The sequence below is a fragment of the Pygocentrus nattereri genome, chromosome 15 (genome assembly GCF_015220715.1).
Source record: "Pygocentrus nattereri isolate fPygNat1 chromosome 15, fPygNat1.pri, whole genome shotgun sequence".
In the NCBI taxonomy this organism is placed as follows: Eukaryota; Metazoa; Chordata; class Actinopteri; order Characiformes; family Serrasalmidae; genus Pygocentrus; species Pygocentrus nattereri.
In genome coordinates, this window is record NC_051225.1 from 6,523,128 (window position 1) to 6,547,837 (window position 24,710).

The 24,710-nt window shown below is 40.1% G+C and overlaps 1 protein-coding gene across 4 annotated transcripts; it reads left to right on the plus strand.

The window, feature by feature from the left end:
- Positions 1-822: 822 nt before the first annotated feature.
- On the plus strand, positions 823-24,617 carry rc3h1a (ring finger and CCCH-type domains 1a). Of its 4 annotated transcripts, none has more exons than XM_037545631.1 (20): positions 823-924; positions 8,776-9,215; positions 11,501-11,621; positions 12,056-12,295; positions 12,972-13,147; positions 13,461-13,661; positions 14,228-14,360; positions 15,343-15,461; positions 15,706-15,818; positions 15,904-16,191; positions 16,466-16,671; positions 16,802-17,181; positions 17,875-18,048; positions 18,313-18,468; positions 18,873-19,074; positions 19,559-19,649; positions 20,143-20,233; positions 20,506-20,667; positions 20,842-20,945; positions 22,285-24,617. In XM_037545631.1, the coding sequence occupies exons 2-20, from the start codon at positions 8,985-8,987 to the stop codon at positions 22,445-22,447; spliced, it is 3,351 nt and encodes a 1,116-aa protein (XP_037401528.1). In that variant the 5' UTR covers positions 823-924; positions 8,776-8,984; the 3' UTR covers positions 22,448-24,617. The 4 variants fall into 4 exon arrangements, with proteins under 4 accessions (XP_037401528.1, XP_037401531.1, XP_037401530.1 ...); XM_037545634.1 differs by having other exon boundaries at positions 18,876-19,074; XM_037545633.1 differs by having other exon boundaries at positions 18,316-18,468.
- Positions 24,618-24,710: the final 93 nt, after the last annotated feature.

Sequence of the window (24,710 nt, forward strand, 5' to 3'; positions counted from 1 at the left end):
TCCTCCTCTCCTCTTTGATGGTCTTCAACCTACAGTAGTCCAATTTCCACCGGCACCCTGCTGGTCAACAGTACCGGAGGCGGTCGTTGTTAACCCGGGCCTCGACCGATCTGGTATGGCAATCATATTTGTGATCCGCATGATAGTTTTGGCACAAGTTTTACGCCGGATGCCCTTCCTGACGCAACCCTCACCATTTATCCGGGCTTAGATCCAGCAGCAGAAGTACATTTATTTGTGGCACTTCCTTTAAAGGTGGTAAATGTTTTTAAATTTTGCGGATAGGTATTCTAAATTTTTAGAAGAATACCTTTAGAATTTGTAAAATGCCTTTACAAAATGTAACTTGGACTGAATACAGATACCTAATTCCTGTATTCTGAATAAGTATTCCCTACACTCGTTTTTTGTTACATCTTAACCCTGCCGCTGTTATTCACTCAATGTCCACTCTATTAGACACCTCTTCCTTGTTGGTCCACATTATAGATGAAGTCAGAGACAGTAGCTCACCTGGTGCTGCACAGTTTGTCATCCTCTAGTCCTTCATCAGTTGGGAATGATCCACCATCCTAATAATACCTGCTCTGTGGTGGTCCTGTGGGGGTCCTGACCACTGAAGAACAGGGCAAAAGGGGGTAACAAAGTATCAGACAAACAGATGGACTACAGCTTGTAACTGTAGAACTACAAAGTGCTCCTTTATGGTACGCGGAGCTGATCAAATGGACAATGAGAGTAGATACAAGGAGGTAGTTGGATCTTATAAATTAAAACTATCAGCTGATCCTTTCATTATCTTATTACTCAAGTCTGCGCATGCGCACCGCCTAGTTTGTAGCCGCTCAGAGAAGCAAACACACCCCTGCCAAGATGGTGACCGAGGTTATACTGTTGTATTTCGCCATAAATCGCTGAAGAACTGTAAGTAAAAGCTAAATATTTGCCTCCCCACCTCCGGGGATGAAAACGCACCGAATAAGCTAATCGGCAGTTGATTAACAGCCTCACTTCTTTTCTTGCCCCGTAGCTACAAAGAAGCTAGCTTAGCTACGGCTAGCAGAACAACCGTTAGCTGTTGGTAAACTGCGCTTTGGCTGCGGTAGCGTTAACAGTCCTTAATGCAAGTAAATGAGCTCGAAATCGTTACAAAGCGCGGTGAAAATACGTTCAGACAACTTTATGCAAGTTTGTATTAGCGCTTTATTTAGAGTCGCCTTTGTTGTATTTAAAAGCGCTCTAAACTGCTAACCTAGCTAACTGCAGTGATACGTCCAGCGAGCTATGTTAGCGTTTAGCTATTTACGAAGCTGGCCCATTTTTCCCCCGAATTTCCCGTTCCACCTTAAAAGCTGCAGCGGTGCAGCCAGCACCTATTATTGGGCAGCCAGAGTGGAACTGCAGTTCCGTTTAAGGTGGAACGGGAAACTCGAAAAAGAAGCCAGCTTCAGCCTTGTTAGCGTTAGCTATTCTAGCTAAAAGGCTAAATTGCCCCCGGCGTTAGCGGTCTGTCTGACCTTACTAAGCGTTTATGTATGTATTTGTATATTTAACGTAATGTGTAGTTTATTATATGTACCATTTTTATAATGTTTCACCCCAGACTTGGATATTTGGCGTATGTTAGCGAAATATACTTAACTCGCGTTTTCGCTTTAGCTTTCTTAGCTAACCTAGCTAATAGCGTTAACATACCTCCTCCCCGTACTTTGTTCCGTCTGCGGTGTTAGTTAACGTTATTTTCTACTTAACGTCGGCCAGATGTAAATAAGTAAACGAAGGGTTTGATACAAGAATACAGGCAAATGAGTAACGTTAGTTTGGTTAGTATCAGTTCACGTACGACTGTGGAGTTGGCTTCTTGTTCATTAACGTTAGCTTCACATTTAAATTTCCCATTTCACCTGAAATGGAGTGGCAGCTGTGTTTGAAACCTCGAATAAGAAACCGATTTCAGTCTAACTGTGAAGTGGTAATGTTGGCTAACATCTTTCGATTATAGAGCTTGTAGCAGCGCTACTTGCTGACCAGTGTTGTCGCAAATTTAGGTTGATTTCTGTTAGTTTTGTGATTGATTTTTCTCTCTTCACCAATACTAAAAATAACGATATGCCATCGTGGTTTTGAAATCTGAGTCCAGCAGTGCAACGTAGAACCAAGTCACGGTCAGTCTCACAATGTTATGCAATGTAGACTTTAAAAAAAGGATGGTTCTTCAAGGGTTCTTTAATATAGACATTGGTTCTGTATCCAACCACTTCATGCCTATGGTTCTTTGCGTGGTATAATGGTTGTTCAGATTGATGGAGAATGTGTTTTATGTGGTTTTGTGTTGAATCTTGTTGAAATGGATTCTACATGGCAACAAAAGGGTTGTTCTATATAGAACCCATGGTTCCAAGTAGCACAGTTGTCTGTAGTGAAGAACCCTTGGAGAACAGTGTTTATGTGTAGAATTTAATATATGTGTTCTGTATGGCTTTTGCTACTGATGTGTAGATGCGTGAACTGCCTGTGTTTCTGGATGAACGCAGTAACTGAACCCATGTCGTCTATTAAGAGATTCCATAAGACAATAATTGCGTAAAGCAAGTAGATTATATATGTATTTTTTATAACATAAATTTGTTATGTTTCTAATTTACGTATGACTATCAGGATGGCTTGTCTTTAGATTTGGTGACTATATTTACAGTATCGACATGAATTGCCAAAAAAGTCGTCCATAACATGCAGTTCGGGAAGCCCAGCTGGGCCACATTGTTTCTCATGCAGCTGCTACCTCGGTATTTTAATTCTGTTTAATAAGATAGAATGAGCAAGTGAAGGCTTACATGAGTTTAAAGGGTAAAATTTCAGATTGTTCAAAATTCTTGCTTAGTTTAGTTATTGAGGTGTACACAAAGTCAGAGTATGATGCAGTTGTTGACGCATTGTTGTACTATGTCAGATTATTGCTTACAGTGGTGGTGATGGGACCTCATGATGGGAGTTGCAACGTCTAGAACGCATACAGCCTTTTGTTAATTGTCCAAAATAACCAGTGAACCTGATGTATTTCATATGTATTGTTGTTGATGAAATTTGTTAATGCACTTCTGTAAACACGTTGTGTAATAACTTTGTGTAAGGTAGCTCCTAGAGACTTTAATTGCTTTGGACTGGATCTTGTCATCACAATTGTGATCAATTCTGATGCTTAAGTTTCTCTAGAACACTGCATTGCACTTCAGATGACTCAAATTATGATTAAATTATGCTGAAATTAAAAAAAAATCGAATTCCTCTTTAGTCATAAGCCCACGGCGATGCTGGCTTTGTTCCTGTCTTTTCTCATTTGGGAGATGAACAAGAAAAGCCCACAGCGTTAGCTTATGTATGATTTGCATGGCGAGCCGTGCAAGTAGAGACCTGAACAGTACTTCTTTCATGCGGTTGTCCAGCAAATCGTCCTAACGATAATCTTGTCCTGCTGCCCTTTTTTTCAATAATTTGAACAGTAACCACTTTGTCATGGCTGTAAGAAATTGATGTAGCTCCTTTCTTGTTGCTGTTTTTGTACATTTGTACAAAGGCTTTAAAATTAGGATCTGTTTAGGCTCATTAGAACCTTCTGCCAAATTTTTGTGTAGTTTGAGGACCTCAGACAAGAGGGAAGTAAGCTCTAATAGCTCAATCAGTAGGGATGTGTATTTATTTATATGCTCAGTCACTAAATGTTTCTTTGGGCACTGAAAACATGAAGGCTTAGGCATAACAAACACTGAGATGGCAGGATGGCGTGAAGTATGTTCTGAATGATGTAAGGAATTTGGCGAATTGCTTATTTTTTGTCTTTGCGTGGACAAGAAAGAACACTTGTTGAGGCAGGAATATTTTGTTTGTCTTTTACAGACAAGATCTGTACAAATTATGCTTGTGGCAACAGAGAAACTCGATGAAAATCATTGAAGATGGATGAAAATAGCATAATCAGGATGGCCTTGTGCAAACTGGTGCTGCTTCCAAGCAAACAAAAGTCACGCCAAGTGCTAGTGGTGCACCAAAAGAGGGGAGTGCCAATTCTAACAGCTGCCTCTGCGGTGATTCCTGGTACCATCAGATTGTTGCATGATGGGGTTGGATTGCCTCTGGCATAAACAGCAGTACTTTTTTGTTTGTTTGTTTTTGTTTTGTTTTGTTTTTTTTAAACACAGCTTACAAGATGTTTTGCCAAATCTCTTGATTCCTCAACAACCCTATTGGTTTAATAGCTACTGACATTGAATAGGTTTTCAAGGCTTCCTGTTCTGTTCAGTTTTTTTCCCTCAGGTGAGACACGACCAGAGAATAGGGTCTTTTTTTTTCTTTTTTTTTACAAGAATATTTGTCTTTGCCAATTTCTTAATGATATTATTACATATCTCTGCACATTTTGTTAAAAAGTACATGTTGATACTCAGATGTTGTGTTTAAATCTACAATTAATTGCATGTTTAGCAGAAATCTAGCTTTTAGATGGTAGAATTAATTGTGAAGACCCTCTCTAGAGAGAGGATTTTAAAGAACACATGTTTGAAATTTCTTGTTTAATTAAGAAAACGCCACAAACTGTTATTATGAAAGGTTTTTCCGGTCACTTTGTAGCAAACTGTCTAGCATAAATCCAGCCTTGAGCAGTGCATTAGGATGAAATGAGCATGTTTTCTGAATGCACATATTCTAGAAACTGCGATTTGTGGTCCAGAATGTAAAGAAGACCATTTTAAGAGTGGGAACAGAACTTCATTACAAAGTGAGAAAACATGCCCTGTTTGTGGGAATGTTAGCACAAAGGAAATGGACATCTGTTTATTCTAGTTAGATGATACAGGACACAAGCTTTTCACTGATGTGACATGACATGTGGCACAGCTTCGCCTTCACTGAAGTTGCTAACTTTGGTGAAAGTGGTGAGACATGAGTGGACACAAACTGACAAAGCAAGCTGAAATGAATATATTATTGTTGACGTTTTAACATTTTTGTTAAACGTTTTGGGGAGGACGGGTGCAATCTATGCAAAAATATGAAAAAAATCAGGCAGTTTCGCCTGTAACGTCTTGCCTTAAAGGAATCTGAAAGTTCTAAATGTTCTGCTAGGTGTTTCCCCCACCTTTTTGTCTTGAAGTGAATGAGATTTTTTTTTTAAGATTGGTGATCATAATAGTGCTTTCCATCCTTACAGAGGTTACTGAAAATGCTGTTTTGAATTTTGAAGCACGAAGATGAGTGACATCGGTGTGAATCACATCATTCCCAGTGGCAAGCGCTTACTCATAACAACTTTATTTTGGCATGGATTTGAAACGCAACCCAGGTTTTTTTTTTTTTTTTTTTTTTTTTTCTTCCCCCCCCCAAGTTTCCATTTCCTCTCAGTATTGCTTTCAGTCATATTTCCCCGTCACTGTTGCACCGCATTTTCTGAGTTCGCGCTCTTGCCTCGTGAGAGGTTACGGTAAATACCCCTGCTTACACATTAGCCCGGTTCTGTCTGTGTACATCAAACCTAGACAGTTTCCTGGTGTTTTTCATTTGTGTCTATGGTAGACTTCCCAAAGGTCCAGCCCACTAATAAAAACTGTAGGAAGGGCTCTCATGTCTCCCAGAGGACCTAATTTTAGTCATAGGGAAGTCCTTCACTGCGAAACTCAGTCTAAGGTCAGGTGAGTAGGAGGTGTGTCAATTTGTTGTGGTGACCCACAGGAGGAAGTACCTCACTTCTCTGGTAAGCAGCAGTCGCAGAAGCATAAAGAGATAACCAGAGTTCATTTGAATGTATGCGTGTGACCATTTAGAGAAATGTTAGGCTAAAGATATGCCTTAAGCAAACTGCTTCATTCTGGAGGCGTGCTATAAAACAGCCTGTGGGACTCTGACGGTCGTACACAGTACAGATTGACGAGTTGGATTGTGCTGAAGGATCTTCTGTGAAGGTAACTGACCACCTATTGCAGTTTTGTTGTTGGTAGTTTGCTTTCACTTCGCTCAATAATACTACTTTACATGCCCAGCTGCTCCTGTTTTGGTTTTACTTCCCAGAATTTGTGCATAAAATGCTTGCTTGAATGTAAACTATGTAGAGAACGTTTACAGAAACACTTGACTTTTTTCACTTGTGGTTCTGTTCTGTGGAAGCTGTTATTGTTGTACTGTGCCTAATGCACCAAAGCTCAAGCCTCTTATGTTCGACTGATGATTCAGTGTGTGCAAACTGAAATAGTATCTTGCCTGTCTCCGTATTGTCTGATGGAAGAGGTCATACTATGCTAACTTGCACAGTTTCATTAGTCATTCGAAATCCCCTGAATTAGTTTGCTTTGAAATGTTTTTGTAGATGAAAGGTAAAACCTGCAGCTCTTACAGTGAAGGTTCTATCTAGAGGCCTAGTAAGCAAGCTAACTGGTGGTCTGAAAAGAGAAGTGTAGAGGTACGCAATATGATTGTTATTGTGATTTAAAATTTGTCACATTACATAAAACGTGGCTTTTCGTGGAATGCTGTGGATGGCATCAGGTTTTAGAGCACTGTCCAATTGCATGTTTTATTGTAAAGAGAGAATAATCGGTTCTGTTTAACTGGTTTTAGTGCAGGACATGAGATGTTGAATCGTTATATTTACAGGTTTTAGTATTCATTTTGTGGCTCTACTGGTTCTTAAACTTATGAAGTCTCAGAAAAACAAAATATTGGAATGCATATCGTGTATTGAGAATGTAATCATAAAGTAATATGGTATTTTTGCCATATCACCCACACCTAGATATGTGGTGTTAATTTTTTAAACTGCTCATGGGAGGCTCAATGCACAAATTTCGTGAGTACATGTACTGAAGCTGATACATAAACATGTGTAAAATGTAGGAATTGAGTGGCTTTTAAGATGTTCTCTTGTCCCACAATCGCTCCACTACCTCTCTATTCCTCAAGCCTTTATCATTATTAGCAGCCATATGCTCAAGATGTAAAATATGTTTCATAATAGCTTGCTACATGTAGGCACATGCTGTGCCAAATATTTTCAGGGTCTGAAGAGCAAGTCGGCACTTTCACGGTGAAAGTTGAGCTGTTTGTAATGTTAACTAATCAAGCTGAAGTTACTGCTGCTGGTTTAAGCTTAATGTTTGTGGCCTTGATTTTATAGGTCTATTTTTGACTAAAATTAAATTATGAAATTGCATTTTATATTTTCTAAAATATGTAAACCTGACAGTATTTCCCTTAATTAGACTGTGGTGGCCTGCCATAGTCTAATTTGCCACAGTTTCATAATGAAGTGAAAATGTCTTCACACTTCTCGTAATAAGCAACATTTTATTTTGTGGTGTTGGTTTCCTCTCACAACTGACTCCCTTTTAGCTGCTTTAAAGCAGTTTGCTGTTGGATTTGTGGTTTTTTACTGTAGGTAGTATATTTAATAGCCTAAATCACATGAGGCCCAAGTGGCAATGTGAATTGAGAGATTTTGGAAATTCAAAGAAGCTGGCAAGTAAGAAGCTGACTTTAGCCTCGTTTAAATCATAAGTAGTAATATTAAGCTGAGTCTGTACTGGATTAACATTGAAGACACAAAACATTTAAACACTTTCTGTGCCTTTCCATTGAAATGCGCAGGCTCTGTAGGACCACTGGATGGGTAGGAGATTGTTACAACACCGCCGCTGTGTCAAACACACAAGATTTTGACATGCACATGCTCTGAAATCATAACTATTTTCAGCCTGTGAAAAGCACGGTGGCTCTTAGTGTAACACTAGGCTATTTGTGGTGTTAACTAATTTTACCTCAGAGCTAAAATAGCAGTAACTATTCAAGCTGAAGTTACTGCTGCTGTTTTTAAACGTCATGATTGTGCCCTTGACTTTATAGATCCGTTCTGGCTTAAATTATGTATATTATTCTGTATATTCTTTATTCAGTATTTTATTTTTTAAAAATAAATTTTTATATGTATGACATTTTTATGTGTCATCACCATTCATACTCATGCACCCAGTGTGTTGCAATAAATTGCTAAAGCACAAAATTATTTAGAGCACAAACCATGCCCCGGAACCCCCTTAGATGGGTCCAAGTGAGGTCCATCCATCATAGTTTTACAAAATCCTCTGGGTCTGACATTTTGGCGAGGAGCAAGAGCAGGACATAGGAAATCCAGAGCAGAACAGCTGAACGCGTTGAATGAGAGGCGGAAATTTCTCCTCCTCCGTTCTGCTCACATGCTCTGATTGAGCCACCTGGATTACATAAATATATGACGTGTGTGTGGGTGTGTGTGTGTGGGTGTGTGTGTATATATATATATATATATATAATATCATCAGTATTGGCACACATGATGCTGATACCATGCGTCCGTATTTCCAGCTAAATGAATTGGCTAGAAACTGCCTAGTTCGGTTGTTGACATGAGAAAACAGAAGTTCAGAGTTGTTTGATATGGAATCGTTTACTCTTGAGAAACTTTCTCTGATTTCTTTACAGTGACGGTTATAGAAACCAGAGATTAGTGTCTACGACACAAATATATCCAATTATATATCCAGTCGGAGATTTCACAGCAGAATTCTGAATGGTTTTGTTTGCATTTTAACCATTTAATTATGCACTATTTTAAAGGGAAACAAAAGAAAAAAAAAAAGAATTGAATTCCTTTGAGATTAGCTGTCATGCATTCATTGCCAGTTGTGTTGAAATCAGTATTAGTCACTGGATATATTAAAAAGCTGAATTTTCCTTGTCTTCTGTTTCTTTCAGGTTATGTGTTCAGCACCATATGCTAAGAGTTCACAATGCCTGAAGATATTTGAAAATCTGGAAGTTCAGGAGAGTGTTTTTGATTCCCGTGGAATCTATAGGACGTTTGGCCTCCTTGTTTTTAAAAAAATATATCACCCAACTACAGAAGGTGCAGATCCAGAAGAAGACCTGGGCGACCAGTGCATTAGAGACCCACTTTTGTTACGATGCCCGTACAAGCGCCACAATGGACGGAGTTTCTTTTGTGTCCCATCTGCACGCAAACGTTCGAGGAGAATGTGCGCAAGCCTATCAGCTTGGGCTGCGGCCACACAGTTTGCAAGATGTGTCTGAACAAGCTGCACCGCAAGGCCTGCCCCTTCGACCAGACCACCATCAGCACAGACATCGAGCTGCTACCAGTCAACACTGCCCTGCTGCAGCTGGTCTGTGGTCAGGTGAGTCACTGCTGGGCTTCATTCAACCACTGTTTGAATGGACAATAGAAACAAACCCAGTTTATTCCTGACTTTTTTTTTTGAGGGGGGGGTTGCCTCATAGATTCTGTAGATTTCAAACAAGGGGGAAAACTGGCTCCAAACCTTCCATTTTTGGGTGTAAGATAACGCTCAGTTTATGAAAATAAAAACTGAAATGAAGACGCGCTTTTAAACAGCTAAATAAGAACGTGACAAAGTCAACGGCTGTACAAACTAATTCACGTCATCTTTATTTTTGTCTGCTTCATTTCTGTGTGTAAATCTCTGTATGTGGATGTTTGTCTTTTTGTGTTGGTGCTCTTTTGCCCTTATGTTTCCCTCAAAGGGCTGGCACAAGGAAACAGAAGCACTTCGGCTCTAAGTTAAGCGATTGTGTTTTGTTTTAGTCATCCCTGCGATAACGATCAGAATGTGAAGTTTCGGTTGCTTTTTCATAGCTTGCAGTCAACACATCAACACAACCACATGTTTTGGTGGCCGTTGTTCATCACAGACAGACTTGTAGTGTACATGTGCTCTTCCTGAAGCAGAGGGACATGGAAGTGCAGCACTACAACAAAAGAGGGGCATGGAGAAAGGGAGGGGGTTACGGTAAAGTTGTATTCAGTAGCTTTTTGGGCATCAGATTTCTAAAAGAAGAGCTGGTGGTTGTTCCAGTCTGGTTGGATTAAAGTGTGTGTGTGTGTGTGTGTGTGTGTGTGTGTGTGTGTGTGTGTGTGTGTGTGTGTGTGTGTGTGTGTGTGTGTGTGTGTGTTTGAGAGAGGGAAAAAAAAAAAAAAGAGTGAAAACTTTGTGTGCGCTCCTTTGCACATGCTGAGTCACCAAGGTACTATTAGATGTTCATTATGCACCAAATGCACATGCTTCCCTGAATGACTCACTCACTGTTGTGGAAGTGGCTAGAAAGGACGGCGTGCTAAGTCAACATTGTTATTAATATGAACAAATTTTCAATTTCTGGCTGTAACAGACCTTGCGGTACCAATTAAAGTTTTACATATTTTGCATAATAGGAATGTACCTATACCACTTTTCCTTTTACAATACCGATACCCCATCCTCACGTATCGTTCCAGCCTAATAACTCAGTAGGAGCCTGTTAATTGATATTCATACAGTTCCACTTTATTGAATTTTCTTAAAAGCAGTGTTCTGTAACAAATGTACTGTATCTATCATTACAAAATTATACATGTTGGGGTATTATGGAGTTAAAGGGGCTCCCCTTGACATCTTTTATACACTATATGTATGTTGCATTATCTGACTTATTTGTGCCACATAGATTAACCTCTTATTCTCCAGGGTGTATTTTGGTTTGTCCATCTGAATTTCCGTGACCAAATCATAAGGCATTTTATTCAGTAACTGCATGAAATGAATGCAGTTTTTTTTATTTAATTTTTTTAAAAGCTCCCCTCAAATGAACAGAAAATGTTATGCTCATACACATTGCTATGTGCTTACAGTTTACTGCTCAAAGCCAAAAATGTTAGACGCTCTTTATTTTATAAAAATAATTTTTAGAGTTGATCACTGAAGACCCCATCTGTTTATAGTTTATAGCCCAGATTTGTGGAAAAATGGGTCGACCTTCAGCAGAAAATAATCGTGAGCTTCTTTTTATTATAAGGGTTTAAAATTACATCATTTATTTGACTGCAAAGAGGTTACAGCCTCATATGATACCCAGCTTTTGAATGTAGCTTATGAAAAATTAAAGTTATGAAGGATATGACTAAGTGCATTTTGGAACCACTGGTGGTCTCAAGGAATCAGAGGATGAACTAACACCTTAATAAGTGTTTCAAACAGTATATCATCCTCTACTTCTTGAAATACTGGCAACACACACATCAGAAATTGCCTCAGTAGTGTGCATTGCCTATATGACAGTGAGCCAGTACCAATTCTGATATTGTATCAGTGCAGCTCTAATAGCTCTAATAACATTATTACTGATGATATTTCTTTGCTTCATTTGATACTTAATATAACTAATAAAAACGGATGTTTTATTTTCCCCTATATTTTTTTTCATATATTTAAATACCTTAACACTGACACACACTATTTCCCCAAAGCATTTAACCTTTAAATACCATGCAGTATGATAAACATGAATCATTCAAGTGCATCAAAATGCTAATGGATGCTCTTACTTTGTGTGCTATGCAAAAAGCTACTCGGGGTGCAGCATGTCAGCCATCTGGTGGAAAATAATGTGATATTTCCTTCTGTAGGTTCCCAAGTCCCAGCCTGTCACCTTAGTGAGAGGAGCAGAGGACACCAAGCATTATGATGAAGCACGCACCTGTGTGGAGGACCTGGCTCTCTACCTCAAACCCCTCAGCAACACCAGAGGTCCTAAAGCCTTCCTGGATAATGTTTAGATAACATCAGAAATAACTAGTGGCTTCCTTTCTAAAACTTTTCAGAATTTCAATCGAAATTTGTTCCAAAGAGAAGTTCTTAGCATCCGTTAATTTCTCAAAAGACAGTGCTCAAGAATCGCGCCCTGTAATGCATGTACCACATTGGCTCTGCTGTTTATGCAGTAGGTTAGAAGCATGGATTCATCTGTGCATATTTTTACTCTCTAGGGCTACAACTATTGATCATTTATTTTCATAAGTGGTCTATCTTAAATCAAGAGTAATTAAAATTATATATATTCCTGTTTGTCAATGATTTTAAACAATGGCACAAGAAGTCTACAAACAAAGTCTACAGAAAACTACAACAATATTACCTCAATCATGCTTCTATCCTTCAAGGATCTGTTTCTCATCTCTCAGGTGTGGGGCTGGGCAGTGTGACCCAGAGCCTTCTCAGCCGGCCCATGCAGAGGAAGCTGGTGACCCTAGTGCACTGCCAGCTGGTGGAGGAGGAGGGTCGTATCCGGGCCATGCGTGCTGCTCGCTCTCTGGGCGAACGGACGGTCACAGAGCTCATTCTGCAGCACCAAAACGCCCAGCAGCTCTCTTCAAATCTATGGGCTGCCGTTCGTGCTCGAGGCTGCCAGTTCCTCGGCCCTGGTAGTGTTTTGTTCATGTTAAATATTAAATGATTTCATCACTTTCTCAACCCAGACCTTTTACTCACCATTCATTAACACTCATCTTCACTTTAACCTTGAGCTAAAACACTGACCACTGTAGAAATTTCTGAAGTCTTCCAACGTTAATTGGATTTTCTAAATTGGAAAACTTGTAGTAAAAGAAATAAAAGTAATTGTGTGATTCTTTAAACAATCATGCTGTTGCCTGGAAGTCCAGTGCAAAGTGTCATTAAATCTAAAGACAGTAAATGTTCTAAAGGTTTTTGTAGTTGTCAAAGTCTTAAGTATTGGGCTGTGTTTAAGCCCAGTGAGAAGCAGGGATTTATTATACTTAAGCTGTCACCAAGGTATGGTTATAAATTATATTAATAATTTTAAATAAATAAAAATAAAAGGGTGAGGAAAAGTCGATGGGTTCTAAATTTGCTTTTACCAGATCATTAAATAATTGACTGCAACATTTCAGAGATATTGATGGAACACTAAATGGCTTGGTTGAGTGGTTCGTTTAAACTCTATTTTCCTCCCTTTGTAAACTTGGTTTGCCACAAGAGATACTCCACCCAGAACTATGGAAAGCAGCCTACGCAATATCAGTTGTGAAGAGCAGTATACAAATAAGTAAATAATATTTTTTCTTTTTTCCCTCACAGCCATGCAGGAAGAAGCTCTGAAACTTGTCCTGCTAGCATTGGAGGATGGCTCAGCCCTTTCCCGCAAGGTTCTGGTTCTGTTTGTGGTTCAGAGGCTGGAGCCCCGCTTCCCTCAGGCCTCTAAAACCAGCATAGGGCATGTGGTGCAGCTGCTGTACAGGGCCTCCTGTTTTAAGGTAAGTCTCCTTTTTCAGTGAAATACTGTTGGTGATGATTCACATTTACTGTCTTTGGTTTGGTTTGTGAAGGGACACAAAACTAAGGAGCATATGAAATTTATACAGAGCATTAATCCAAACTGAGGAAAGCCCTGATAAACATGTTATTTTTTGCTGCATGAAATGCCCCAAAATTAAATTTTTTTTTTTGGCTGTGTGATATTTTAGAGCCTCTGTTTCCATGTCCTGAGAGCAAAATGAAAAACATCAGTAAGTAGTTTTTTTTTTTTTTTTCTTTTCTAAACAGTTGTTTCTCTTTTGTTTTCTTCAGGTGACGAAGCGAGATGAGGACTCGTCCCTGATGCAGCTGAAGGAGGAGTTCCGCACATACGAGGCTTTGCGGAGGGAGCATGATTCTCAGATTGTCCAGATTGCCATGGAGGGAGGCCTGCGCATTGCCCCTGACCAGTGGTCCTCTTTACTGTATGGGGACCAGTCCCACAAGTCCCATATGCAGTCCATCATAGATAAGGTGTGAGGGATCTTAAGTCACGTCTGATTTTGCGGCTTATCCGCAATGAGGATAGCTCACAAATGTATAGTGGAAGAACGTAGCAGCTCTTGTATTATTATCAGTTGATAGTTGACTTCTTAGGGAAAAATGTACTTGTTGGAGACACTCTCCTCCTTGTCCCTGTAACATTGCATCTCTCCCTGCTTATGTATTTGCTCTCTGGGCTGTAGAAGTTCTCTCTCTGTAGTGCATAGCTGTATAAATACCACCAATGTTAACATTTCACTAGATGGTGCCAGAGATTTTTTTGTAGTTGCCCATCAGCCAGAGTTTTGACACTATACATGTCTGGCCAATACCAGCATTGGATATGTTACAGAGAAGTGTTAAAACCTGAATCCAGCTACTGATTGTGTATACCATTTTTAAAATGTTCTTTTTTGGAGAGAACTAATAGTCATATCTTGTATTAATATTTTAAGTAGTATGTCAGTCATACTCTGTGTAGCAAAGTATTTTTAATAGCACACTATTGCTTTGGTGATCATGAGGTTGTTTGTTTACTTCCTTATTTTTCCTCTCAGTTGCAGACCCCAGCATCCTTTGCTCAGAGTGTGCAGGAGCTCACCATTGCTCTGCAGAGAACAGGAGACCCAGCCAACCTCAACCGCCTCCGACCACATCTAGAGCTGTTGGCTGACATCGACCCCAGCCCAGGTCTTTGTCCACATATATGCTCACATTTGATGACAGACCTTCAAACATTGTTTTGACTGTAGGCACCAGCATATTGGATATGACCTAAAACGACAGCGGAGGCTAGAGTGCTGAATGCCAGTTTCGGGGGTCATTTTTATAGATTTAACAGTAGAACAATAACTGGATAATTGGCTGCTCATTTGTTTTTTGGCCAACGGGGTGGGTGTGCATCATTCCCAAGAGAGCTAACAAAGGGTCTAGGGTTCACTCTAGATGTGGCATTTCATCTGATGTTTCGCTTTATTGTCTTAGTAGCCCATTTCCAATTTAAGGGTAATTAAACAAGAAGGGGTGAAGTGTGAACACAAGCCAGTGTTGAAATCCCAGTAAGGCTGATGCAGCCGACTGGGAAATTTGAGTAATGTATCGGCTTATTTTGTTTTTAAAGTCAGGCTTTACATCATTCTTTTTTTCTATTTTCTATTTTTTTATTATTCTAGTGGAGTATGATCAAGTGTATTTTCTACTATTCTAGTGGAATATCACTCTAGAGAAGTGGAAAAATGGACCCTTCCTGCATAGCAGTGTGACTGCATTGCTGGCAAATTGTAACATTTCTGTGACTGTGCTTTTGTTATATTACAGTTTCCAGATTTCATGTGAGAAAAATACTGTGGGAGTGTTATTTAGTACATGATTCAGAAATGAAACTGCTGTTGGGCATTTATGATGAGGAAGTCACATCTTGTTTAAAATGGCTTTTGCAACAAATGTGGTTCAGAAGTTCATCACAGTTAGTGATAGTGGTTAGTGGCTAGTAAGACATGAGATTGTGAGTGTGGAAAAACAGGTCAGCTTGATAACCAAAGGTTATTAAGAAACAAAAAGGGGGATTCCTGTGCTGCTCCCTTGGTATGGAACGTTGTTTCTTTATGATTTTCTGTTCCATAAAAACAAAAGTGATTTTGAATTTAATCTGTCCACCTTTTGTCCATGCTAGATGCTCCTGCACCAACATGGGAGCAGCTTGACAAAGGACTAGTAGCTGTAAAGACTGTGGTACATGGCCTAGTGGACTTCATCCAGAACTACAGCAAGAAGGGAGGAGACCCACAGCAGGTCTGTGCTTCATCCATGCTCTTTGAGCAACACAGCCTAAAATAATCCAGATTGAAAACACACATCTGAACTGAAAAATATGCCTGGCTATGCTCTTGGATATACTGCTCTGAAGAGGGTTTTTTTAACGTTAAATGTAGTCCATCTACCTCTAATATTCATATGCTATATCTAGGTTTTACATTATGGTTGTACTTCAGCTCTGCAAGCCCTCTGTTCTACACTCATGTCTCTTCTGTGACAGGCACCTCAGCACAGCAAGTATAAGACCTTCATGTGTCGAGACATGAAACAGAAAGGAGGCTGTCCCAGGGGAGCGAGCTGCACATTTGCCCATTCCCAAGAAGAGCTGGAGAAGTGAGCTACTCTTCTTTGCTCAGTACTTGTTTATATACAGCTTCTGTCAGAATGGCATGTTTCTGATGTCCTCATCTAATATTAGGTATCGCAAGATGAACAAGCGACTTCCCACTAGGAAACCCCTGAGTCAGTCGCTGACACAGCTGAATGAAATGGATGTTGTTTGCCCCCCAAGCCTTCTTTCTGACGAGGGCTTGGTTGTGGAGGGACTGCCCCACAAACCTGGCATTGTCACCAATGGCATCATACCAGTTGGCCCTGGAACGGGGCTCCTGGTCTCCAGGGGTTCGGATCCATTGTACGACCCAGCATGCAAGCTGGGAAAGCCAGACACGGGTAGCCTCAGTGCCCCAGGATCACCTCCAGACTCGTGAGTGTTTTTTTTTTTTTTTATAAATTAAATGGTCTATTGAGGTAATACATTGTGCCTGCAGTTGCAGTGTAATTAATATGCAATTATATCAGTTATATTAATGTAATGCATTCTAATTTGTTTAATGAGAATCATGAATCACCAGCTGAATACCTATGGGGAGCATAGTAATTAATTTTTTATTTTAACATAGAGAATGGAAGATTGCCCCAGTAAAGGCTTTTTATTTTGTTTTCGATGATTGACTGATTGATGCATTTGTTTTGAACAGGCTGGACCCCATGCCTAAGGTGGTGATGCCTGCGCCTCCTCACCCTAGAGTGACGAGAGAGAGTCTGGCTAGTCATAAACACATTTCTGCTGTCTCCAGAATTCAACAGATACCTCAGTACCCTCCACATCAGCCTGAGGGTTATTACTCTGAATCAAGACCGCATCCGTCTGCCTCCCAGTACGAATCCTCACAGTATCCTACAGGTAAACCAGCATTAACATAATCATTTTATATATATTTTTTTACAATGTTCTCTCTTTCTCTTTTGCAAAGTTGTTTTATTGTTATTTTATTGTTAGTGGCATAATTAAGATTCTTTTCCTGTTGCTGCAGGGAACACCTATGCTTACCAACACATGCCTCGCTACGTCCGCAACCCCGGCCCCCCTGCCGACCCAGGCTTGTCACCCTATCCAGACACCTATCCTCTTTCCTATGCTGCAGAACGCCAGTACCCCACCCCACCTTCTGACCCTCGATATGGCTACCCCCCACACCATGATGGCCGTCGCCACCAAGCTTATGGAGGCCACCCTCCACAGCAGTCTTATGCACGGGATGAGCTGGGGCACAGGAGTCCAGTGCCTATAGATGTGCCCCCACCACCGCAGCCCCAAACAGCAGGAGCGTCCTCCTACCTCCCAGACTCATCGCGGGACAGATATGGGCCTGAGATGTACAGCCACCACAGTCAGAATAGGTCTTATGGCAGGGTAAGGCATCCTTAATTGGCTCTAGACTGAAGTCCATGAGCCGTCAAGCATGATTTTTTTTTTTTTGGACAGGTTAACATTTGATTCCAGTCACTGTTCATTTTTGTGGTGTTTTTTTTTTTTTTTTTTTTTTTTATCACCTCGGATTCAATTTCTAGGGTAACTGGTCCTACCTTAAAGATAGATGTGTTACAGCAGAGAGAAAAAAAAAGCTAAAACAGTTTGGGTGCTAGTTAGTGTTCAGTATGATGATGATGATTTTTGGGTTATAAGTTGATAATTGTGGTGCACAGTATGCCTTTCATGGAGCATGTCATGGATCTCATCAGTTCTTGAAAAACACTGACCTGCTTTATTTTTCATGAAAAAAGCATAATTAGTTAATTAGATGGATTTACTGCAGCACTGTATATGAAATGTTGAATTTTAATTAAATTGCAGTTTTTGTAATTTGTAATTTTATAATTGTTTTTGATAGGAGGTTTTTAATGTGACACTACTCACATTTTGTGTCAAATTGCAGTGATTACAGTAAATGTATAGATTAATAGTGCAGTCAAACCTGTAGTTTTTGTCAGTCAGAGCATTTTTTAGTAAGCTAGATCTCTGAAATAGATCTAAACAAAAGTAACCATTGTCTCTAGCTACCTCTTTTCTCTGCTAAGCAACTGACACGGGTGTCTCTGTATTCAGAGTGCTTACTCTCGGCCGCAGACCACCCTGGATTACCTGCACCGGCGAAGAAAAGAGATCATGGCACAGCTGGAGGAGCGTAAAGTTGTCTCCCCTCCTCCCTTTGCCTCCTCTCCAAACCTGGCCCATCCTTATGATCCCAGCTATACCCAAGACGTCAGGGGACAAAACCATGTAAGCACAAAGCATCTGGCACATCATTCAAGGAGCTTATAAAAAAGACATTGTTAATTGATACGTTTTTTTAAAAAGATGCTCAGCAATTCAGCTGAAAATATTCTCATCGGGTGTATTAAACCAGTGTTGGTATTAAATGCAATAGATGGTGTGGGGCAGGTTTGGCACCCCAGCTTTATCTTCTTCATGTGATCGAAGTTTTTGTATGTTGTATGGTGGAAATGGCTAGATGCACTAAACTGTGTTGCTGTGAATGCTCAGCAGTACATGGAAGAGAATTCTCCTGCTTTTGAGAACTTCAGGGAGCCAGACTGCGCTGCTCAATTCTCTCCGTGGTCATGTGACACTTTTGTCCCCTACATTGGTGCCAAGGATATGAAATCCAAAGAGGCCCTGGTCACAGGCTACATGGAAATGGTGAGTTGGGATTCTGCAAAAAATGTTAAATTTATTAAGCTTTTTTAAAAATTTATTTTAAATCTCTGATGCTCTCAAAGTGAATTTCAAGGGCTTTCCTTTGATACAAACTTGAATGGGAGCGCAAGGCAAAAGGTTATAGTTGTTTGCCTTGTTCAGTTTGTTCTCTCTACCATGTTGACAGACCAAAGGTCATATTCAATTAAGAGGTAGCTGTTTGTGGTTTATTCTCATTTTTGACTGAATAAAAATCTTTTATGGACAATAACAGGATATAACTGTTTTTTATAACGCACCAAATTGTAAGCTGTGTTATCCTTATGTGGTTCCTGTGTAACAAATAAGCGAGTAATTTGTGTATATAGAGGGTGTATCTTTATAACGGAGGCTACTCTTCCCCTCAGCAGAATGTAGACAAGGGCCTGAGAGATCCTGCCCTAGAGCTGCAGCGCAGAGCACCTGAGGTCAAAGACGATGACCCCATCATTCCGTTTGGATCACTGCCCACTGTTTCGCGCTTTGGAGCCATCTCGCGCACATCCAAATCGGGCTATCAGCCTGCTGGTCTGGTGCCAGGCCCCCAAGCCAAACACGCTGCCACTGCAGGTAACATGCAGTCACACAGCCGTAGACCTTAAATTAAAGGGTTGTTCAGCTGAACATGTGATTAACATGGAATAAAAGTCATCGCTTAGCATGAGTCCAATTTTGAGGAACATTATAGATTTTAATGTTACTTATTTATGTGCTTCATAGACTCCTAGCTATTACTACTACTAATACTACTGCCATTAGTATTAGTAGTATAATCATTTGTAGGGAGTCTGACCAGAGGAGAATGGGTCCCCCCTTGTGAGCCTTGGTTCCTCCCAAGGTTTCTTCCTCAGATCTGAGGGAGTTTTTCCTTGCCACTGTCGCCCCTGGCTTGCTTACCTGGGGGTTTTACATTCTTGTTACAACTTTTCTTTTCTGGAATTCTGTGAAGCTGCTTTGTGATGACATCAGTTGTAAAAAGCGCTATACAAATCAATTTGATTTTGGTTTGATTCATTATGATTTTGTTTCAATGGTACGCTTCTGTTTTGTTTAGTTGATTATAGCTATGGAAATCAGGGAGGGTGGAGTGAAGCCTCCTATGTGCAGCATCAGACCACGCCATCTCAGGGACACTTCAGTGAGCGGTGAGGCTCCTTTTGCATCATACATCCACTTTCACAATACTTTGAAGCGTTGCTTCAAAGAGCTAGATTAATGAATAGCAGTGAAATATTGGAAAAGGTTACTTTAGTGTACTGATGGTCTACAATACTTGAGAATCACCCAAACATTAGGGTGAAATTTTAGTCAATGTCATTTACTGTGACTGGAGCTTACTGTGTTCCCTTGTTGTGTTACTATTGGAGTCAATTGCCTAGGTTTACTTGAAGCTTCTTTTTTTTTTTTTTTTAATGGCATATTGTGTTCAGGTACACCTTAATATTAGAGCCAGCAGTGTTGAATTAGGATTAAGACTAAATTTTGAAAGCCAGCAGTTCTGGGGTGGGATCTGTTGGAGTTGTAGGAAATGTCATACATTGTGACAGGAGCCTAAAATGAATCAAGACTGCTGCATTTTCTTTAAAGGCTTTTAGTTACTAAGTCGATAACTGATTTAGTCTCGTCTCTGTCATTCAGTCTGCCCCCTGCTGGTCCAGATAGGGAACAGCTGAGGATGGAGCTTCAACAGGTCAATAAACAGATCACCCAGCAGACCCGGTCCATGGAGGTAAGCTCATGTTCTTTTTCTCTTTACCTGTTTTTCATGTTTAGTTCTATTAGGTACCCAGCATGCTGCTCATAGCAATATTTCTCTGGAAAAAAGATGTGAATTCCAAGGTCATGAAATAAAAAATGTGCTGCCAGTACTGACTGGAGTGTTTTTTTTCTGGGTGGGTAACTGAAGGTATAGTGGCAAACTGCTAAAAATTGAAAGGAAAAAACATTGTCTTTTGCGTAATCTACACTAATGTTGGTTTTAACACCTTAAATCTGTCACAGAACTCCAGCAATGTGGTGGCTTTGCAGAGGGAGCCTGGCTTAGCTGCTGGTCAGCCCACTCCAGTGGAGTGGTCAACAGCTGGAGTGTCTAGCGAGCAGCTGAGCCTGGAGCTACACCAGGTGGAGCGAGAGATTGGCATGAGGACGCGAGAGATGGCCAGAGTGAGCAAACATACAGTAACAGTACCTTGAATTATGTCTGTGGATGAGACTTTGCAAGGGCTGAACCAGTGTGAATCAAGAGAGACCGTCTGGAACAGACTCTTCACACCAACCTGTTTGTGTGGTTAGTGTTGAAGGAGCCGAGCTGTTATTTATCTGATGTTTGTTCTGCAGGAGGGTCATGTAGCCCCTGGCATGAAGTACAAGCTGGTTGCTGCCAGTGAAAATGGCCAGAGTGACCGCAGTTTGCAACGAGAGGAGCACCGACTAGCCCTCAGGTAGATGCTCCTGGAATTTTTTTGTCATTGAAGATAATTTGCTTCACAAATTTTACTTCTAGCCTTTTCGAAATGCTTAGCTAAAGATGAACTTATCAGTGTTAAGATGAAAAATTAGAAGAACTCTGAATTCAATTGTCTGGACAGCTTGTGTGCAAAAATCACGTTCATGTTGATAATGACTTCTTAGCAAAGAATGCCAATCGTCTCTTATACACAGAGTTAGGACTGGGTAATATCACAGTTTTCTTCACACAGTATACATCATGATATTTAGCATTTCTGATAGGTTTAATAAGTTTACACTGTCCATTAGGGGGCGGGAAAAACTTGATTCTTAGATCCATCGCGATGCGGACGTGAACGATTCTGAATCGATTCATAAATGTCAAAAAACGATTTTCTAAATATTCAGTTTATAACGTAATGTTGACTGAACATAACAGGCGGAACTTTGAAGCGGGTAAGTGCACCGCCCGGACAGTCTGTGGCAGCACATACCAAAAATTCTCATTCGCCAGCTTCTCGTTCAAATTTTTCCGTTCTGCCTTAAATTCTGACTGAGGTGCTGAATGTAACCGTTGCACCATTTAAGGTGGAACAGGGAAATTCAAAAGAGAATCGACTTCATTTTCACAACATTTTAGTGTTTGCAGATTTAATGTTCCAGGAAACGAACTGCGCTGCTTAGAAATGCGAACCAGTCCATTTGTCTCCAAATGTTCGTCTTAAATCTCTTTGCCTTTTTGTTCGCTACTAGCTCGGCGAGATTTTGTTGCTGTGACCTGCAGTCTGCGCGTCTGTTTCGCGCTATGTTGCCCACTTTGGAGCTGAGATTCAGCGTCTTTTAAGAGACCGAAACCAAAGTTATAAAATCACTAAATTAAATGAGTAGGACGGCTGTAACGTGCTGCGTTGACATCCATTACCACAGGATCTAGATCACCCTAACAGCGCATTTTATCGCAGATGATTGTCAGCAATGTTTAATGTGCCCCAAACAAAAGCAGGGCCTTCCAGTTCACTTGCCACATCCGATATCTTTTAATAATAAATCAAATGGGATGGAAGTAAATGCATTATGGATCATTTACAAATACTTTGCTTTTAAACTACCAAGTCCTCAAACAGTAGGAAAAAAAGGTGCATCAAGATGCCTCGATAATCGTTTTATAATCGCATTGCAGCCCTCTGAATCGTAATTGGATCGTGAGGTGAAGATGCCCACCCCTACTGTGTATGATATTGTCAGAAAAGCTTATTAATGATGTAATTTATCTTTTATAGTGATAAATACTGTCTTAATTCCACCACTACTCTGATTTCTTTGTGTTTTTAGTGAGGACTCAAATGGTTCGAGTTCGGTGATGCAGGACTGCGGTTTGGGCAGCAGTAGCATGTCCTCCCTGACCAGCAAGACTTCCTCACTCAGCCTGTCGTCTGATCTGGTGGCCAGCAGCCCAGACCTGTCCAAGAATGGGGTGGTTCATACATGTTCCTAGCCATTCTCTTTGTCTTCAGCTACCTTCTGCCCAAGAATTGTTTTGTCCACCTCTTCTCCTTCTTAGTCTGTGTTTATCTTGCTCGCTCCTTGGTATCACCACTTCCACCCATTGTACGCAGACTTTTGGTAGCCTGTCTTCTCTCCCATTCACTCAGCAAAGCCACAGTACATTACCCTTTCATGCTCCCACCATCCAGCATGCTCCTACTCTTACTGGATGACTTCTTTTTGCTGCCGACACAGTATTGGAATGTTGTACATTCCATATTTTGCATGATAAGGGCTATGTAGGCAAATCTGGATTTGAAAATGACCACTATCAGAATCAGTTAATATGGAGTACCTTTAACAAGAGAGACTTGCAGAGTCAGACCTACATTTTTTAATATAGAAATGAGCAGTATCTGCCACTTCACTTATTTTACTTTTTTTGTTCTGTGAATGATTTTTTTTTTTCAATGTCAGACTATTTCTCTTATTGCCTTGGAAGCCAGGGTATCTGAGAAACATTGGTTCAGAGTTGCAGAGTTGCATGTGATTCTTCCTCTCTTTGTACAAGGTGATGTTACTTCAATGCTACCTATTCCAGATGTTAATTGTGTGTAACTAATGCACAAAACGCTTGTTCAAAATAGCAACTCATACCCCAGGTTTTTTTTTTTTTTAGACAAACCGAGACAGTTGTTGTGAATAATCTTTCAGTTAGTTTAGTACTATAGAGTTTGGAAATGTAGCTTCTTCAAACATTCACTAACATATTGCACCTCTTAGTATGAGTAGTGACTAATCATTAGGATATTTGGTTGCTATACCTGCTGTGTTGGCCTACCTGGAGAAATGTAGCCAAATTCGCCTGGACCCATTTTATTTTGGTGTAATTTAGTCGTACTTTTGTACTGCAGGGGCTGAGCGTCCAAAACTTGTCATTTTTGTTCAAAGGTGTTTAGAAACAGGTCCTTATGGAGAAAGCTGGAAGACCAGTCACCTTTTGTAGCCTAATTTTTCCTGTTGTGTGGGTTTTTTTTTTTTTTTTAAAACGTACACTAATATACTTCTCAGCTTTAATTTGTGATCAGCTTTAACAGTGATATGTACATGCTTCATCCTGAGGATGGAAAAACAGTCTAAGAGACAAAATATAAGGACACATTCTATTTTATGAATGTTTATACATTCTCTTTTCACTTCATCAGTGAAATCCTTGATCTACGTACAGATCTACATACAGATCTTTCAGCAAAAATGATAATGTTGGTCCAACATTACGTTTAAGGTGCTGCTCTGGTGTGGCCTTTTTCTCCTGCCCCTCTGAAACGGTTTACTTGTTTTTACACAGGTTAGGACACAGATTGCTCTATAAAATTGCACATAGTCTGAGACGACTGTTCTAATCACCTCTGATCAAACTGAAAAGGACTTTGTTTTTTTGTTTTTGGACTTTGTTGTTGTTTTTAACTTCTGTGAAGTTGCTGGAACATTTTGATTGGCAAGTTAATCATTTCTCCAGAGAGGCCACAGTGGGGATTTGGGTCTAATGCACCTTGTACAGGCTCAGAGGCTGTCCTTGTGGCTTGCTGGTGAGTTTATTCAGGTGTGTTGGGTCAAGCAATCCATGAAAATGTGCTAAGCAGGGAGTCTGAGATTGAGAATATGAGATTAAGAATATGTGGTTTGAGGAGTTTCCCTTAAACTGCCTATCCTTAGTCCACCATTCATTCGTTGTACAAACACTGACTCTGTGGAACATGTTGTGAAGGGACAGGTGGTGTCACAATCTAAACAGCAGGGCTACAACTTAGAACTCTAACTACTAATGTGACGTTTCCTTCCAAAGTATGACATTGTAGTAAAGACTTTGAGTATTGCAGGTGGATTTTGTAGCATTGATGAACATTCAACAGAAAGTGAATTATGTACAGTACATTCTGTCTTTTGGATACTATATGACAACAGCATTTGTTTTTACTATACTCTGACATTCATCACTTAAAAAGAAATGGTTTACCAAAAAATCAGTTTTAGAAAATGTTCCCCCTTGTAGGAGTTCATTTAAAGTTTTCTTCTTTAGTGGAATCTTGAGTGTTTCTTTTTTTCTTGCCATGACTTTTTTTTTGTTGTTTAAAATAGTTGAGAAATTCAAAAACATTGTTTATTCTCAGGATCACTGCTGTCAGAACAAAACATTGGATCTCTGAGTTTTCAGATTTTGACATAATTAGAAGATACCTGCTGTTCTTTATGTTGTGATTAAATTTCACGAT